The following is a 20469-nucleotide window of genomic DNA, read 5'->3' as shown; positions in this document are numbered from 1 at the left end:
GTCTGTTATTTTCTATAAATGCTTACTGCCACCAAGGGTGGTAACTTGCAAGTTCAAAACCTTCCTCATTTAAGGTCCATTGTTTCTACCTTGTATTCTGTCTGCCAATCAAGCCCATCTCCTGGGCAATATAGTCAGTAAACCAGGTGGTTCATTCATTCACTTAAAGATAAATTGTTTGAAAACTATTGGAAATGTTCCCACATTTTTCCTTCACACATACTCAGAAATGGATGGCATCCGTATACAGAGCAGAGCTTTCTTTTGAGAGAAATTAAAAAAATAACACTAACATTGCTTCAAATGTTTTCACATAACCTACTCCAATGTGTCATTATATAAACTTGCTCTTAACAGAGACTGGAAGACTGGTAAGTAAGAAAAAAACATTAAACTGTAGTGCAGTAACAACATGATTTTAACAAAGTATAGAAATGGTTTAGGGTGACAAAATGACTTTTACAGGTCTACTTGGAGCAATAGAATGATCAAGGAAAGGATAGGTCTGCTTTTGGAAAAGATGGTAAACTACTGGTAGATGGAAAATAGAAGTGGGAACCTTTTTATTTTGATTGGGTTTGTTTCTGTATGTCAGCAGCAGTGATATTCTGAGTGCGAACAATAAAACACAGCAGAGAGAGGAGCCCAAGATGGGTAAAGAGATTAGAAAGTTCCCAGCTGCTCAGAATTAACTCTCTTGATCTAGATAAATTACATCTCAGGACACTAATGAAACTAGCAAGTCAAACAGGAAACCATGATGAGATCTCTGGAAGTTTGGGAAAGCACATTTTTTATTTCCTAAAGGAAAAATAGGTGTGGAAATAAAATTTTAAGCTTCTACATAGTTATTTAAGACTTGGTTAGAATATGCAACACTGAATAAAGCTACAAGCCTTCTTCAGTTAATGAAATGTTTTCAAAGAATGGGAATCAGTCGACATAGGTGCTTTAAAAGGACAAACCCTGTCATAACCATTACATACAGTTAGACTGATAGAGAAGGCAAATATTTACATGCCAGTTCCAAATTTTTTGAGAAAATTAAATCTGCACTTATTCTATAATTTGTCATCACGTTGAGTTTCTGTGTGGGACTGTTTGCTCAAAAGGGCAAAGACTATTTCTATGCAATTCAAAGGTTTGTTTTAATATTTTCAGGTTATAACCTTCAGACTAGAATCTATTTGTCATAAGGACATTCATTAAAATCCTTGTTAAAAAAGCATGTTCTCTTTATAAATACAGTTGTAAACAGTATTTGTTGTAATAAGAAAAAGACCAATAACCTAATAGAAAAGAAGTGGAAATGTGTAACAGTGTACAGAAAAGGAAATACAAATGACTTAGAAACATTTTGTGATTAAAAAAATTTCATCCTCTCTCAAAAGAAGAATGCAAATTAAAATGACAATGACATTTTTTCTTGCTTAGCAAAAATAAAAAGGTTGATGACAAGATGAGTTGGCAAAGATGTCTGGGAACAAACTCCTTCATATAACTGATGGGAAAACTGTATGAAGAGCTATTTGGCCATATTCACTAAAATAACAGATGTCATTTTGACCCTGTCATTTTACTTCTAAGAACTTATCCTATAGGGATCCTTGCTATGTGAAAAATGACATGAGCTTAAAGTTATACATTGTATTATTGTAGCAGGAATAAAACTTGAAAATCAACTAAATGTTCATCAGCCTGAATGTTGGTCAAATGGGTTATGGTACATCCTTAGAATACAATAGTACACAACTGCAAAAATGAGACCATTCTTGTGCTAATATGGAAAATAATTGTTTTGATCATTAAGTGGGAAAAAACATTGCAGAAAGTGTTTATAGTGTTCTATTGACTATTTTTTTAAAGAAGACAGGAAAAAGAAAGAATATGTACACAAACACTCATACATTCACACCCTCTCCATGGAGTGCTACTGAAGAAACTGATAACTTCAGTAGCTGAAGGGAGCAAAACTGAGTAGCTGAGGGATGGAGATACAAGGGAGGATTTGAATTTTTTACCACAAGAAAGTGTTATTTTTTTTTCAATAAAGAAAAGAACTCTCACTTTTGAAGTTTGTCTTAAAGGATGAATTCGTGTTCAATCTTAGAATAAATGACCCAGTATGAGCTTACTGCTAGAGTACTAAGTCATTTTGTGTAAAAGGACCATGCAGATATGTAGATTCTCTTAAAATCAGAAACAGAAATGAAATGATATTTAAATGAAAACAACAGTTTTACAAAATACCCATACCACATATAATAAATACAAAAATGTGATTATATTTCCGGGTTCTTTGCCACTAGAGCCACCCAGGAATCCTCTTATTGTGCTACACAATAGCTTATTTATCAAGCTGATTTCATGGCTTATCACTGGGTCACCATTAACAATGTGAAATACAGGTTGTTTTTTTTTTTTTAATTGGAGTATAGTTGCTTTACAATGTTGTCTTAGTTTCTGCTGTATAGCAAAGTGAATCGGCTATATGTAAAAATGTAGCCTTGTTTTTGGATTTCCCTTCCATTTAGGTCATCTCAGAGCTCTGAGTAGTTCCTGAGCTATACAGTAGGTTCTCATTAGTTACCTATTTTATATATGTACATATGTCAATACAGTTCCTTTACATTTATCTTCTGTTTGCCCCTACTACCAAAGTCCTCATCCAGGACCATGTTACTCCTCAACTACCACAGTCATCTCCTGACTGCTTTCCTTTTTTGGTGACACTTCTCAAATTTGAGCGTTTGCCAGCCACCTCTCTTCAAAAGTTCCCATGTCTCTCAAAGATACTGTCTAAGCTCCTTAAAGTGAAATACACATCTGGGCTTACACATTAATATAATTGTATTTCTTTTTCTTCCCATACTTCATACCATTAATCACTTTCATATCTTGGTTCTTGTGCCTTTTCTCTCTGAAACCATTTTCCTTTTCCTCACACACATTTCACTTTATCAATTCCCACTCATCTTTTAAAGATTCAGTTCAGATATTATATCTCCCAGGAGATTGTCTTTGGAGCATAGCTTCCCAAACTTTAGTAAGTGAAAGCATTTTTGGAGGGCTTGTTAAAATAGTTTCTTGATATTCACTCCCATCTATTTTGATTCAAGAGGTCTATGGAGAGGCCCAAGGAGTTACATTTCTAACTAGCTTCTTGGTGATGCTGTTGTTCGTCAAGGGACCACATGGAAGAACTGTGCTCTAAATAATACCCCAATTAGGTTAGGTGTCACTCTTCTGGGCTATCACAACATCCTATAACTGTACTCCCTACATTACAGTATAAATGCTTCTTCACTGACTGCATTTAGTACAATGAGGTATATTTATATATCAACTCATCTCTAAGAAAATTGAGAATGAGGGTCACCTTAACATAGGAGGACACTGTAGTTAATCAATAAATGGTTTGTTAGCTGAATGAAGATTTCATTAGTTTAGTCTCATGTCTTCCTTTGCTTAGAGAGGTTGATCAGGGATATGCAAAATAAAGTTCACGTGTACATCAGCAGTATAATATTTTTGATGAAATCTCCAGATGACCATTTGTAGACAAAATGGAACACTATGAACTGGGTAGGCAATAAACCAATTACACTTTGATAACTGAACAATCAAAGGAAATGAATGGCTTAATTTGATGTCAAAATGGAGGTTTCTATAGACATGCTGAAGAGTTCTGCCTTAGGATTTGATCTAGTGGAGAACTTTGTTTTCACAATGTAGATGAAGTTGTAGAAGGCAGACATATCAAGCCTGAAGTTGAAAAGAACCTAAGAGATTGCAATGCAATGTATGATAGAATCAGAACCTGAAGATTACCTCCCCATCTGTACTTCAACTGGATTAATGGCTTAACCCATTTATTAAAGCTTTAAGCAGTTTGGAGTCAAGAACAGATTTTCTTTCTTGGAGAAATGAATGAAGGGGTAGGGTAGTAAGGGGGCAGAACAATGAGAACCTAGGCAGAGGAGGTCACAAGTAGATGGAGATATTGTCGCTAAAAATGGAGAAACTGAAATTACCAGAGATGAACCAGAAACACACACAGAATAGATATAGATGCTGCCTCTCCATGGCAATGAGTTTCTTGTGACTTCTCTGCTTTGGTCATGATTTGATCAGTAATGTGAGGCACCAAACCTAAGTGTCAGGGACCGAGGTGGATAAGCTTGAGTAGGGCCAGGGAAGGTACTCATGGACCTGCATCTAACTGTTAAAAAGGTAGATGACACAAGGGCAAGATGGAGGACAAGTCAACTAGAAGCAGCATATGTGAAAAAGAATTAGTGATTTTCGATATTAGTAAATTCAGCATGAATCAACAGTATCCAAGTATTGCTGGAGTAAGGAACACTGCTGTGGTTAAAGGCATGGACTGTGGTAAGATAAACTTGGTAGTGTTTTGAGAGTTTAACAAGTATCCTGCCAGGGACTGAGTTGCCCTTCTTACCTTCTCATAGAATTTCTCCTAGAAATTTCAATTTCTCCTAGAGTGGCACTCTTCAGACTGGCATATGCCCCTGGAGGTACACAAAGCATTTCCTAGAGATATGTGGGCATAGATGGCATTCGTGGAAGCAGTTTCCAAGTTCTTAGCTTCTACAAGGGATTTGCCTAGGCTTGTTCCTGTGGTACATACATTACATCAATTATCATTCCTACTTTGGAGTTAATAATAGTGCTCCAACTTTACAAAATTAAAAACACACCTTTTCTGATGTATCTCAATGGTGTATTTTACCTAACACATATTTGTGCCAAATCAGAACACAATTCAAAATATTAATGATTGAAATCCTCTTTTAATCAAGGTACCATCATACATTTACTCAGCCATTTCATTCATAGAGTCATTTCCAAAAATCTACTGGGTATGTATAATAATTGCTTGTCAAAAGTTACATATATTTAGGCAATTTGGTTATTACTAGGTTTACTTATTATTAATGGTTGTAGATATAACTCAATCTAAAGGATTTTAAAAAAATACTTAGCAACTTACAGTCACATAAAATTGTTTTAAACACTGAATTTGAAACCATAGTGTGTATTTGTTATATAGAAGCATGAAAGAGTGGTTAATAAAAGACTTTATAGCATAAACATATATTACATTAGGATACAGCTCTTTGCGTGTTATTTGGGGAAGTGAAATGGAAATATGATTTAAAAAAGAAAGAGGAATGATATGGAACTTCTAATTATTAACAATGTGCTTGTTTTTTGTATTTTTTTAAAAGTGGGTAATGTTATATATCCTATTCCTATGATATTTGGATTCCACTGGATATATTCTAAAGAGTAATGGAACACTTTTTAAATGTCAATATTTACAATATGCCAAGGAAGGAAAGTTATGACCAATCTAGATAGCATATTAAAAAGCAGAGATAGTATTTGCCAACAAAGGTCCATCTAGTCAAGGCTATGGTTTTTCCAGTGGTCATGTATGGATGTGAGAGTTGGACTGTGAAGAAAGCTGAGCACCGAAGAATTGATGCTTTTGAACTGTGGTGCCGGAGAAGACTCTTGCGAGTCAAGCTGAGCACCGAAGAATTGATGCTTTTGAACTGTGGTGCCGGAGAAGACTCTTGCGAGTCCCTTGGACTGCAAGGAGATCCAACCAGTCCATCCTAAAGGAGACCAGTCCTGGGTGTTCTTTGGAAGGACTGATGCTGAGGCTGAAACTCCAATACTTTGGCCACCTGATGCGAAGAGTTGACTCATTGGAAAAGACCCTGATGCTGGGAGGGATTGGGGGCAGGAGGAGAAGGGGACGACAGAGGATGAGATGGCTGGATGGCATCACTGACTTGATGCACATGAGTTTGGGTGAACCCCAGGAGTTGGTGATAGACAGGGAGGCCTCGCATGCTGCAGTTCATGGGGTCACAAAGAGTCAGACATGATTGAGTGACTGAACTGGACTGAAGGAAGGAAATGGATGTTAACTTTAAATGTGCTAGCAGATACTTAGTTTTCCAAACTATTCATATTTTTTTAATTTTATAAGCAGAATGGTCTGAATACCACTGTAATAGAGGTTCATTTAGAGTTCTCTTCCTTGTCTTGGCAGGGAGCGTTTGACCTCCTCCCTGCCCTCATAAGGAAGAGAACTGTAAAAGCCACACCTATTTCTTCTTGGCCAACAAATTGTTAGTCCTATTTGAATTCTCTGTTCCAGAAATTCTCAATTCAAGAAATTCTTCCCAAGTTTAGAATCGTCTACTTCTGTGGGCAATCTGGTTTGGTGAATGATGAAACTGTCATGACTACCTGAAAGCTTTCTGGAGTGGTTTTCTAGTGGCAACTTGCTGCTTTCTTTTGAAAGAGGGGGTATTTTGCAAGCTTGATTTCTCTTTTTAAGAGCTCTTATCAAAATTCCAGTTACAAAAGGAAGGTCCTATTCACTGCCTTTTCTATTGCCTTAGAAAAATGTATCCCCACCTCAGTGTTACCTTAATCCAATAGTACCCCAGGGAAATTGGCTTGGTTTTCACTTTCAATGAAGAGGAAAGTCAGGTTAAGAAGGGTAAATGAGTGAAACAATGGCATAATGTCAGTAAGTGTCTGAGATGGGATTTGAACTTGGGTCTTCTGTTTTTCTTCCCATTATCAAGCTCTTTCAGCTCAGCAATGGATTTTGGAATTGAGTAGAAGGGATGGAAAGTAAGAGGAAGAATTCTGATAGTCCAGAGTTCAAAGAGAAAAGCTGATGCCTAATTTCATTTAAATATGGTACCCACAAACTCCAGCAATCTTCAAGTTTTTATCAGAGCCAGAATTATACTCTTCCCCAGAGTCAACCTAAACTCAGGGTTTAAAAAAAAATTTCCAGAAAAATTGTCTAGTTGCATGGTGACTGAGAATATCTTGTGTTTTTGTCAAATAAGTTCCACTCATTATTTTTCAAGACATATTCTATAGAAATACTTTCCTAACTAATAGAAAACACTGAAACTTTTTACTAAGAAAGAGAATTGGAGGATTGCTAGGCTAAGGGGTCAGTGTCCTCTTCACTGTTCCTCACCTTCCCAACATTACCCCTTAAAAAATAAAAAGAAACTAAATCAGATATCTTATTCAATTTAACCTGAGCTGGTATACATCTATCTAAGGGATTAACTATTTGTAAATGAATTATCTTACTCCAAATAATGAACTGTGTGTGTGTGTGTTAGTGGTTCAGTTGTGTTTGACTCTTTCTCACCCCATGGACTATAGCCCACTAGGCTCCTCTGTCCATGGGATTCTCCAGGCAAGAGTACTAGAGTGGGTTGCCAGTTCCTTCTCAAAGGGATCTTCCTGACCCAGGATGAACTAGACATTAATCTCTGAAAGGGCCTTCCTGATGGCTCTCTTGCAGTGCAGAAGACTAGAATTCCATCCCTGGGTCAGGAAGATCCCCTGGAGAAGGGAATGGTTAGCCACTTCATTACTCTTACCTGGAGAATTCCACACTCCTGAGTGATTGACTGAAGATCCATTGATGAGTCCATCCAGTGCTGCAGATGACAATCTTTAGAAGCACGGCAAGAACAGATTTTGATTCTTTAGATTCTGAGTATACTCTTAAGGCTGGGTTAGAGTCCCAGGCTTACTTGTTTGAAAGCCACCACTGGTTTAGAACATGGAAAATTCTCAATGAGATCTCATTTGGTTGAGCTTCAGTTCTTTGGTATTTAGAGTACTCTTTCTCTGGAGAGATCTCATTTGAATTTTCTTTCCTTGTTGCCATTACTGTGGTTCTTCCCTTCTCCAGGAAAAATTCTGTCTTCTGATTCTCCTACTCTGAAGACTATTGCTATGGAGTTGTCTGCTTCTCTCCTTGTTGGCATGATTTTACTAAAGATAATTTGGAATTGTCAATTGACCTCTTTGAGAAACTTATGATCTCCTTGAACTGGCTCTTCTAAGACCTCTCTGTTCCCAACATCTTCACTACTCTGTTCTCCTTCTACTGCCTTGTACCCTCTTTTTGACTCCCTTGAGCTGTTCATCCCTCTGTCCATCTGTGCCAGGCTTTTCCTTTCCCACTCCATTCTCTCAACTCCCTAGAGTCGTTTAAACTATGCATTCCCTGCCTCTACAGGGGGCTCACAAGGGACTTAGGAACCCCCAAATTAATCACCTGAAGCTGAATAGTTTCCTTAGAAACAAATTGGATATTTTATATACTCAGATGGGCTTTGGAGGCCCCCAGATAGCCCCGTGTCATAACTTCAGTCAGTCGCTGAAGTTTTAGTCCACGACTTCCACAAGATTACATATTAGGTCCAAAGAAAATCTTAAAAGTCTCCTCCCACAGTTACTGGTGGGAAGTTTTAGCTCTCCTATTGAGCAGGTAACCTCAATTTATTTTCATAAGCTTTGCTAGTCTGCAACAAAATGCTAGTATGTGACAGTTCAAATTTATCTGCTTTCTAGTTTTCTTTGTAAAATAAAATTTACCAATGACTAAAAACTATATAATATATATATTATATATATATATAATATCTAGAAACAATAATGTCAAAGATAAACAACTTTGTATGCAACACATGCCAGGTATATCGCATGTGTTTTTGTTAAGCCAGAAGGGAATGATGCTGTCCTAAGATAAAATGACTGTTCCAGAAGGAAGAGGGGAAGTGTAGGGCAAAATGTGAATAGACATGGAAAGCTGTAAACGGTTTGTAGAAAAGGAATTTTATGTCATGTGGTCAAAGGTGGCTATGATTGGATGGATATATTTTTAAACAAACAAAAAATTATTTTAGTACCAACAATATACTAATAAAAAACTAGAATTTAATTTCTCTTTATTAAAATGACAAAGTTTTCTTACATTATTTGTCTGTTCTTAATAAGAGCTTCAGTTCAGTCACTCAATTGTGTCCAACTCTTTGCAACCTCATGGACTGCAGCACGCCAGGCCTCCCTGTCCATCACCAACTCCTGGAATTTACTCAAACTCATGTCCATTGAGACAGTGATGCCGTCCAACCATCTCGTCCTCTGTCATCCCCTTCTCCTCCTGCCTTCAATCTTTCCCAGCATCGGGGTCTTTTCAAATGAGTCAGTCCTTTGCATCAGGTGGCCAAAGTACTGAAGTTTCAGCTTCAGCATCAGTATAATAAGAGCTTATAAAAAGTCTTTCTTTACTTTTTGAGCAATCCACCTAGGCAATAATGATTCTGTTTCTTAGAATAGTTTCTTGTACTTTATGTTGATTTTATCATGTCCGTGATTATTTAAGAGAATTGAAGTATCTCACTTTTGAAAGAGCTAAAGCCTCTTACAATCATGTTTATTTTTGAAATCTTTTACTGTCACTTTGGTTAAATAAGTAGTCAAGCATTATTTTAGTGTCCTATGATCCTGGTTCTCTGTGTATTCAAAACTTTTCACATTTTTGACAACCTTTAATGTTTTGCCTTCCACAAATCAAATCCTAAATAAATTGCGATCTTAAGCTGCTTTGAAGATCTCAAAGGATTTATTCTCTAACCTAAAAATAAAGAGATTAAAAATAATTAGGTTTATGTGGTACATTGTGTTGCATGTAACATATCATCAAATAAGAAGAGATAATTCCTTAGGTTGTATTTGTATGGGTCAAATGTTATTAACCTAAATATTTCAGTACTTATATGAACTTCCTAGAAATTTGTTAATGTTCCCTGTTCATTATATATCCTGGTACTGCTCTGCCTAATATTAGACAATGGCAGCATGTTATCAGTCATAATTTCAGTTATTACATTAAAATGGTGTGTACCACAGAAATCACAAGATTTCCTTGCCAAATGAACTTTCATCAGGTCTTTAACCATGATTATTTGAAGTCTTTTGTCATTTACAGATATCTGTTGTTTTATTCTGCGTCTTCTCTGAATGTGTTTCCTGTCAGTTTCAGGCCAAAATGCTTATCTTCAAGAAAAAGGGACTGTCTCCAAAACTCTTGGGAAGGACTATGCCAGGTACTCCAGGACACAGACTTCTGATAGCCTCGCTTAAATAACTTTGTGACCCATACCACTGGACTGAGTCAGGAATTCCAGAACTTGAGTGGAGAAGCTAATGGGTTTTAGGAAACTACTAACCCGAGAGCAAGTAAAACAAGAATCAATTACATAGAACTGAATGAATTGATTAAGGATGACTTGATTAGGGCTTTTTTCTTTTTTCTTTTTGGAATATGGTTGATGCTTTAATGTTCCATTTTCTTAACATAAGAATTCCTTTTTTCTTTTTTCCTTAAGCTATCTATAACTCATAGCAATTTAGTAGATTACATTTCTGTGAAAAGAAATGAAACATTTATCTTTTCTCCCTGCCTGATCCCTCCAGAACTCAGAAACTCTTATCAAGTATTCTTACATTCATGGCAATATATTTATTTGCATAGGTTTAATAAGAATCTGTCCTTCTTGTAACAGGACATAATTGAGAAAACTGATTATATAACCAAGACATTGACTGGAATGTCATATTTAAGAATGATGTGCATAGAATCAGATATGACCTGACAGTTTTAGAAAACCACAGTGTATTTTATGGAGCCAATACTTACAAAGCAATCTTGGAAAATCTGGCCTAGTACCTGGCTTACAGGACATCCAGTTTTCTAGATGAATGAGGAATGTCACTCCCTGGCAGGCTCAAGAGACCTTAGGATATTTTAAGGACTTCGAAAATAGAAGAATTGACCCAAATCTATAGGCATGGCAGGTAAAATCTGATGTCAAATTCTTGGTTTGGCTTCTTAATCCTATGAAACTTTAAAAAAGTCAAATCTGAAATTCCTTATGAAAATATTCAGCAAAACAAACTTTAAAGGGCCTATGTGGTAAATTATTATTCCTGCTCCATCTATGTAATAAAAGAGCCCAGCCTTATTTTGTAAACAAGAATAATCGTACTCTGAGTATCTTTGATCAAATGGGAGGCTGCTATATGGAAAATTAGTATGTTTCTATATAAAACTATAGCACACCTTTGTGGGTAATTAGATTCTGGTCATCTTCAATGATTTTTAGCTATTTTGCTTTTCTTTTGAAAGTGCATGATTTTGCTATCTACCTGTAGATTGTACTGGATCCTGCTGCCTGACACATTTTGTCAGTTATGACCAAATTTTCAATTATTCTCATTTCCTTCAATGTCTGGCCACCACTCTCCAAATTAATGTTTTCAATTTTTCTCCCATTCTCCTGTCTTGGCATGACTGAAGACTAAAAGCTAACTGTCCAAATCCCTATTGAGAGTCTAGATTTTCTTGGAGCTAAAATTTTCCCCCTGGGGTCTAAAGAAGCTCTGAGAGCTGAAGCTGAATAATTTGATATATACTTCAAAAGACTCATTAGCACAGTAGATTATGTATGGACAATCTTCATGCCTAGAGCTGCTGCTGTATGGGCTACTCAGGAAGTTCACCAGAACTCCCACATCTTTCATTCTTTGCCCCAGGAAATAACCATGACTGTGGACAATCTTACTAAAACGTCTCTGATGTCTGTGCCATCACCAAAAACATTCAAACTGCAAACAAAGAAATATATCAAATGGCCACTGCTATCGTCACTCCATTATCTAAAAATGCTTCGAGCACAACATCTAGGAATTTTCTTAAGTGACTACCTTCTGGCCTCAGAACTTGGTTTAAAGTCTGCTCTGACAATCTTTCTTCTTACTTGCATGAAAATCTCCCTCATTAAACACTGATTGCTTACACCATCCTGCAAATATTCTCTACACCCAAGTCTCAAAGTCAGTTCAACCAGTCTTTCAACAATAGAATACTTCTAAAATGAAAGACATGGACTAGTTTTTTGAAGTTATTCAGTCAGAAACCTAGCTTCCTTGAACACAAAAGGAACTGAGAAAGATGGCTGTAACATGCTCCTTTAGCTGGATTAAAATTTACAGGAAAAAAAAATTAGATAGGTTTCTTCTTGATCATAGGGCTGCATCTCTTTCCTTTGCACATTTACTTTAGAAAACTTTCTATTGTAAATTTCTTTTCTGCCCTTTTGAGATGTCAATATTTTAGAACCCAGGAATATCCTTTTTAAGGATCTTGGAGCCATCCTTTTACAATGTTAAATATCCAGAAGGATAGTACTCTAACACCCATTCTCTGTGGGAGCAGAGTAGTTTACTTTCAATAAGTGAAAACTAGAAAACAATAGCCTAATAAAAAAAAAAAAAAAAAAAAAAACAGCCTCCCAGTTAATGTCCTCTAGTACTTCTCCCCTAGCTCATCTCAATGCTTAAAATCTTTCTTGCCTTTTCTTTTAACAGCGTTGAGTGCACTCCCTCTCCCCTATTGCAATAGAGTTGAATAAAATCTTACTTGCATGTTAAGTTGTCCTATGCAATTTTTCTTTGATAATACTAATAGCAATGTGAACACATGCAGAGAATTTTGGTGTTCAGATACTTTAACATTCAATCAATACAGTTGTGTCCTTTGGTATGTTTCAGTGTGAAATTGACCTTATAGACAACTAAGTGTCTACATGGTAAGGAGGAGCCAGTACAACATTGTCACGCTTTTTAACGGGTCACAGGTGGAAAGTAATTTTCGAAGGGGGGGGAAGGGGGGGAAGGGGGGACCCTCCCTGTCATCAATATGTGCATAATTCAGTCAGTAAGGCAACATAAAATTATATGTTCCCCCACCTCCTATTTTAATAAAATGTCTGGAAAACAGTAGTTAGGCAGTTTCATGTCAAATAAGTAGTATATCTCCAGGTCATTACTGAAAGTATTCATTAAAGATTAAAATCATAAGACCCTTTATAGAAATTTTAACTGGTTCCTGGTTATTAGCATTCAATTATCATTTCTGAAATCGAAAATCAACATATTCTATGTTTAAATCGAGAGTACATTTGAAAATCAAAATTCAAATTCATGCCTTCTAGTAGGCTGACTGATGGGAAAGGGCTGTGATTATGCCTAATTTTTGCCCTCTACATCACGATCTCATTGATTATGTTTCTCAGCTTGCTAAGGGTTCTGTGAGGTGATTTTCAAGATGAATATTGCTATTTGCAGGATTTCCTGAATAGGAATATTTCGGGAGTAAATTGCACAAACCAAGCGATGTGCAGTCAATTTTCACACCAGCATAAACAATGTATTAGAACAGAGCCCTTAAGGCTTTTTTTATTTGGGTTTCATTACACAGCTAGCTGCATTTCATCAATAAGCATGAAGTGCCAAGCAGGCAAAACTGAGGCTCTCAGAGGATATTGCATATTTTTCTAACAGGTGCTCAGAGTTTGACTAGAGAAAACAAATGACCTAGATTGCAAGGCCTTAGGCTCTTTGTTTCAGAGGTACCCATAGTCACCATGGCCAGAGAAGGAAAATTTGTTTAAATTTAGGAAGTAGAGGGTGCTTGTGTGCCTACTTTCTTTGCATTAACTAATTCCTAAGATATTTTTTAAAGTTCTTTCTTTCTCTGTATTAAAAAAATGGGCATGTCCTCAAAGCTATTTGCAAACTTTTTGGTTTCCAGCAGTTTGAAGTTAAGCCAAGTCCATTTTCCCCCTAATTCTTTAACTGAAAAAAAAGTTTAATTTCTTTAATCAGAGGGCTACAGCAAGCTGTACAGATTAAAATCACACATCTTTTAACCGAAGAATTCCATGCAATCTTCATAAATCATTTATTAGACAGTGAATATAGATAGAAGCTAGACAAAGAGAAATAAAGAACTAGGTTGGTTAGTAAATTATTCACACAGGTCTTTATTTCTTGATTACAAGTTAGGGGTCTGAGAGTTATGGGAAGAACCTTTCAAGTCATCATATATATGATTTTATGATCTTTTCTGCCTGGGATACATCCACAAGCAGAAGAAAATGGCTAAAGGAATATTTTTGAAATCTACACTTCAGAGATGAAAAACTCAGGATATGCACAGAGGGCTAAAGCCAAGCAGTTTTCCTGCCAGGGTAAAAGCAGCTGCCTTTCCCTTCAGTGATTTAGACTGAGCTGCAGGAGGGCAAATATCATGACTCTCTGAAACTATACGCAGCAGTGAGAGTGGTGTCTTGGAGCTTTAATAAAGGAAAGTGATTAACACAGCTGAGAGTAGCTTTCATGCTAAACTGCAGGGGCCCATTTGGCAGGAACCTATGGGCCATGGACAAAGACCCAATGAAAGTTTTTCATTTTTGTGAACCATTCTGATGTACACACACTGGGATAAAAGTTACTTTGGTTGAGTCAACAATATCCATTTGTATCAGATGATTTTGTTATCTTTTCTCTTAAATATATTCCATGTAGAGAGCTCATATTGAATATATTTTTCATCATTTTACTGAAGAAGCACATTTTTCGCTACAGATTATATTTAAAAGTGAAGGAATGTGCTTTTATCTCTGAGTTCCAAAAAGCTATTTCTGGTCGGGAACAAAGAGTTGATAGCCTTTCCTCTTGTCACACTAACAAGAGATATTAAGGACAACTTGATCCAAGATAATTGAGAATCTGGCTGAGGTTATTATTTAACTGTTCTTCTTTGTTGAGATTATTTACTGAGTAATGAAAAATCAGTATTGATGAGATACAGTTGAACTGGAGAATGGGCGCTAGTGAAATACCTCTCAGGACACCAGGTGCTAGCTAGGTGGAAGAGTTGAAAGGAGGCCAGAACTGATGACTTAAAATGTGATGTGCTTTGCACTCATCCAGTCTTATCCTTTTGACCACACATGACCCAAATTCAGGGTGACAGGTTCATCAGAAGCCACACCCTGGTGTCAAGACCTCCACTGTGTCATCATTGTACTGGCTATGCTGTTACTTTGTCCTGTATACCTTCTTACTGCTGCTGCTGCTGCTGCTGCTAAGTCACTTCAGTAGTGTCTGACTCTGCAACCCCAGAGACGGCAGCCCACCAGGCTCCCCCACCCCTGGGATTCTTCCGGGCAAGAACACTGGAGTGGGTTGTCATTTCCTTCTCCAATGCATGAATGTGAAAAGTGAAAGTGAAGTCTCTTAGTCGTGTCTGACTCTTAGCGGCCCTATGGACTGCAGCCTTCCAGGCTCCTCCGTCCATGGGATTTTCCAGGCAAGAGTACTGGGGTGGGTTGCCATTTCCTTCTCCAGTATACCTTCTTAAATCTACCTAAATTTGTTCTGGATCAAGCCTATTGTGACTGTCAAAGTGAACCCAAGATCATGCCACCGGTTGAGCAGCCTGGGTTTTGCATGGGTGAAATGATATCTACCTGTGACTTACAATACCATCTGCTCTTGGGCTAGCTATCAGAATGGGAGATGTAAACATGTCAGGAAAAAGTAAGGTAAAAGTAATGCAGTGCACTTTGCAAATATTGGGTTGACCCAAAGGTTTGTTTGGGTTTTGGCCAACCCAATATAACTCATTTTAGTTGTGGCAAACCTTTCAATATCTCTCTCCTTTCCTCATTCCTAAATGTTCCATCCTTCCTAAATGTTCATTATATCTCTCTAAAAGATCTTCACACTTGCTTTTATCCTTATCTCCTACCAAAAGACCAACTGGATGGAGATAAAAACATGAGGTTATTATAATCCTGGAAAGTAAATACACTGAATAATTTGAGTCAATGAAGTAATTGACTCAAAGATATTATTTAACTTTAGTCTGAAAATGCCCATCATTATACTAATTTATGGATTGTGCTTTGAAGTGAATTGGTTTATGTGATTGAGTACTTAATGTTGTTGGCCCATAGGAGATCCAAAAATAAGGAATTATATTTGGGACAAATCCTTGAAATGGGCTCTTGGGAAGGGAGAAAAGAAAGAACAATCAGTGTGTACAGGGGCATGGAAAGGAGGAGACGGTGGTGTGTTTGTCTGGATCCCTAAGCTTTCTTAGACCATCTCATTACCATTCTGGGTACCTCATTAATATTTTTATTCACTGATTTTAAAATGCTAACAAGTTACCACCATGCACTAAGCCCTGGGATAGGGGTGTTCAGAAATGAATGGGACAAGGGAGATAAGTAAGTAGACACCCTCTGCATTCAAAGAAGAGTGTGATGAGATACTCAGGTCTCTAAAATTTAAGTGCCAATCAATGTACAAAGGCTGTAAGAGATAGATACAGAGGTTTATAAGCAATTCTAAAAGGGTTTTTCAGTCTACTAGGAGTAAGTGTGAAGGCATTCAAGAAAACAGGCATGGCATGAAACCACATACATAGAATGATATTATATAATTTGTTATGTCTTGAATACAAGAGGATGTAGTTGGCAGAAGAGGATAGAAAGGTAAACTGGAGTAAGTCTGAGCAGGTTTATAATGTCTACTAATGGGCTGATACTTATTTTGTAGGCACTTTGTCTTCAAAATGACTTCAGTTTTAGATAGGGAGTCTACAGACATATGTTAAGTACAATTAAAGTAGGGATGGAAAGTGGATTATAATAATAAACATGATGAAGACATTCTAGTGATATGAGTTAATGAAATGTTATTGCTAGTAAATGCCAGAAGAAAAAACTAAAAATGCTAGCCAAGTAATAATATAATATTATTACAATTAACATTATATATCTCTTATATATATATAAAGCATGTATATAAAATATGCTTTCACCAGCTGAAGATGACTCTTGAGAGTCCCTTGGACAGCAAGGAGATCACATCAGTCCATCGTAAAGGAAATCAACCCTGAATATTCATTGGAAGGACTGATGCTGAAGCTGAAACTCCAATACTTTGGCCACCTGATGCAAAGAGCCGACCCACTGGAAAAGACCCTGATGCTGGGAAAGATTGAGGGGAGGAGGATAAGGGGACGACAGAGAATGAGATGGTTGGATGGCACCACCGACTTATTAGACATGAGTTTCAGCAAACTCGGGGAGATACTGAAGGACAGGGAAGCCTGGAGTACTGCAGTCCATGGGGTCACAAACAGTTGGATAGAACTGAGCAACTGAACAGCAACAACAGCATTATAAAAATGAGAAATGGAATATTTCCTGCCATATCAATAAACAAGCATGTCACAGTCACCGGCAACTACTGTCCTCCAAAGTGAGCCAGTGAGCTGTTACTACATTCAAGAATGAAAAGAATACCTGTCATCTAGTATCCACTCCCTATGGTGAGTCCTGAGGAAACTCAGGATATGGAAATACAGGATACTGGCCTCAGAGAGCTGAGGTGCTTAGCAAAGGAATGCTTTCAATATGCCCAAACTCTTGCATCTTCCCATACATAAAAAGTGCTAATTTCTTAACTTGAAATATCTGGTTTTCCTTTTTTTGACAATAATCTTTTGATGTGCAGACTACCTGCCCTTTGTTGCAAAACTTCTATATAATCTGGCTCTTTCCTTCACCTCCTTAGAGCAGTTCTCTCAGGGTTACTCGAGATGCTGCCTCCTGGGCTTAAGTCCTAAAAATTTCCACTGAATAAACATAACTCTCAGTTTGTAGGTTATGAACATCCTTTTAAGTTAACAACAACAACGATGATGATAACAAATGAGAGATTTACTTCAGCGATATTCCCACTCTTGAAAAATAATGTTTAGTGCAAGAAGTCCTTACCTTAATGTCAAACGGTCCTGTTTGATTTGGTTGGTTGTAAATTTCCAACTGACTCCTAATAGGAGACAGCCACAGAAGCAGATGATTTAATTGCTCTTCAAGCTGTCCAAGGTCTTTTATGTGAGCCTCAATTTCTCCTTGTTTCTCAGGTAAAGTCCTAGAAACCTACAAGGAAATAAAAAAAATACAAGATTCATGATTTAAATTTAAAAAATAAATATTTTCAAAAACTACTGTTTTGAAATATAGAAATTTACTGAATTTGGTATTTTAAAAGCATATTATTGATGACTTACATGTGTTATATGTTAGGATTTAATTCATGTATGACAAATGATTGATTCATAATCTTTCCAAAAATTCTATGCTTTGAAGGCAACAAACCTTTCTTTTTAAAATTAAAAACACACAGTCACACAAATGCACACCCAACTCCGACTAATGAAAGTAAAAGAGCGTATTCTTCATTCTCCCACTCATTCATTAACGTAATGGTGTCTTGCATATTATATGCCAGATACTCTCTCTTTATACTTGCTTCTAATGTTCTTTTATGGTCAGGAAAATTGTAAAAGGAAATTCTTTCATCTACGAAGAAAACTGGTGATGTAAGCATTTTTGTGAACTTTAGTTTGCGAGCTCTAATATAACCAAGTAAAACAGAATCAGATGAGTGGAAATAGAAAGTAAAAAACTTTTGAATTAAATTATAATGGAATGATTATCAGTAATTTTTATTAAGTGCCAAAAAACATGTTTAGAAGTTTCTCATTTAATATCTTCTTTAATGTGCCCAACAAATCTGTCATGTTGATACTATTATCTCAACTTTATAACATTCTATAATTTTGTTATGGATTGAAAATTGTAAATAACTTAGGAAGCAGTGTGGTACGCTGTTCAACATCATAAGGTCTGGAATTAGGCTGCTTGGTTTCAGATCGTGGTTCTGTCCTTTTCATACATTTTGGTCAGGTTTTAACTCCCAAAGCCTCCTATACAGAATGGGAGCAATGGTAGAACCCACTTGATAGGGTCACAGTAGGATTAAATAAAGTAACCCATGCAAATAGCCTAGAGCAAACAGAGTGCAGACACAGAGAATGGACTTGTGAACATGGAGGGGAAGGAGAGGGTGGGGTGAATTGAGAGAGTAGCATATACATATATACACTACCGTATGTAAAATAGAGAGCTAGTGGGAAGCTACTGTGTAACACAGGGAGCTCAGCTCAGTGCTCTGCAATGACCTAGAGGGGTGGAACGGGGGTGGGGTGGAAGGGAGGGGATACATGTATACTTATAGCTGATTCACACTGTTGTATAGCAGAAACAAACACAACGTTGTAAAGCAATTATCCTCCAACTAAAAATAATAGAGAAAAAGAGAGCATTCTGCATGACAATAAATGATAATAAAATCATTAGCGATTATTGCCCAAGCTCAAGTGTAAGCAGAGAGCCAGGAAAAGCAAGAGTAAAGCCTTTTTCTTCAGATTTTTAAGGGCTAAAACAGGTACACAGGAATAGAGTGTGAACTTGCAATAGCAACTCTTTATGGTATTATTAATAATACTCTTCTAACATAACATTACATTATAATGTAATATGACACATATAATGTAATATGTAATATAATGTAGTATAATATAATATACATATATTACAATATAATATAATCTTCTAATATAACATGACATTATAATACTTAATCAACTTATATGCAGAGTACCTCATGTGAAATCAGGCTGGATGAAACACAAGCTGGAATCAAGACTGCCAGGAGAAATATCAATAACAGATATGCAGATGAAACCACCCTTATAGCAGAGAGCAAAGAAGAACTTAAGAGCCTCTTGATGAAAGTGAAAGAGGAGAGTGAAAAAGCTGGCTTAAAACTCAGTATTCAAAAAACGAAGATCATGGCATTGGTCCCACCACGTCATGGCAAACAGATGGGGACACATTGCAAACAGTGACAGATTTTCTTTTCTTGGGCTCCAAAATCACTGCAGATGGTGACCACAGCCATGAAATTAAAAGATACTTGCTTCTTGGAAGAAAAGCTATGACAAGCCTAAATAGCATATTAAAAAGCAGAGACATCACTTTGCCAACAAAGGTCTATCTAATCAAAGCTATGGTTTTTCTAGTAGTCATGCATGGATGTGAGAGTTGGACTATAAAGAAGTCTGAGTGGTGAAGAACTGATGCTTTTGAACTGTGGTGCTGGAAAAGACTCTTGAGAGACCCTTGGACTGCAAGGAGATCCAACTAGTCAATCCTAAAGGAAATCAACCCTGAATATTCATTGGAAGGAATGAGGCTGAAGCTGAAGTTACAATACTTTGGCCACCTGATGCAAAGAGCTGAAATGTATTATGACTACATTTGTATATATTGTGCAAAATGTATGCAAATGCATGAGTAATAGGCTAACATCTATCCTGGGCTGATGTAGGACAGCCTGGGACTGACCTTAGACCTCCACAACAATGTTTTATTGGGGCATGAACTTTACGATGAATAGGAAATCCAGTATCTAGCTTGTTTCTTATATGGAACTATGCCTGGATTGGAGAAGCTGGGAGTTGAAATACAGCCCATGGGCCTATATGACTAAAATGGAGTAAAATACAGCAGGGAAATAGAGGATGTGGCTTCTATCTAAAGTGACCTGCAAATAAATGAAATGAGATACCAAAAAGTACACTTCTAATACAATCATCTGATACTAAAATGGATTGCTATTGCTGTTGCTTAGTCACTCAGGCCTATCTGATTCTTTTGTGACCCTTTGGACTGTAGCCTGCCATGCTCCTCTGTCCATGGGATTTTCCAGGCAACAGCAATAGCAATCCATTTTAGTATCAGATGATTGTATTAGAAGTGTACTTTT

At 36.9% G+C, this 20469-nt stretch overlaps 1 protein-coding gene across 6 annotated transcripts in view; it reads right to left on the bottom strand.

Moving 5' to 3' along the window:
• Positions 1-20469, bottom strand: part of DMD (dystrophin) — a 2254125-nt gene that overhangs the window by 773917 nt on the left and 1459739 nt on the right. For all 6 annotated transcript variants that reach the window (XM_040266338.1, XM_040266336.1, XM_040266334.1 and 3 more), the window contains one exon: positions 17571-17735. In XM_040266338.1, the coding sequence (XP_040122272.1) occupies positions 17571-17735 (165 nt within the window). The remainder of the gene's footprint in view (positions 1-17570; positions 17736-20469) is intronic.

Source organism: Oryx dammah, unplaced genomic scaffold (assembly GCF_014754425.2).
Source record: "Oryx dammah isolate SB20612 unplaced genomic scaffold, SCBI_Odam_1.1 HiC_scaffold_23, whole genome shotgun sequence".
NCBI classification, from domain to species: domain Eukaryota; kingdom Metazoa; phylum Chordata; class Mammalia; order Artiodactyla; family Bovidae; genus Oryx; species Oryx dammah.
The sequence above is the reverse complement of the archived record's forward strand: the minus strand, read 5'-3'. Positions and strand labels throughout refer to the sequence as shown.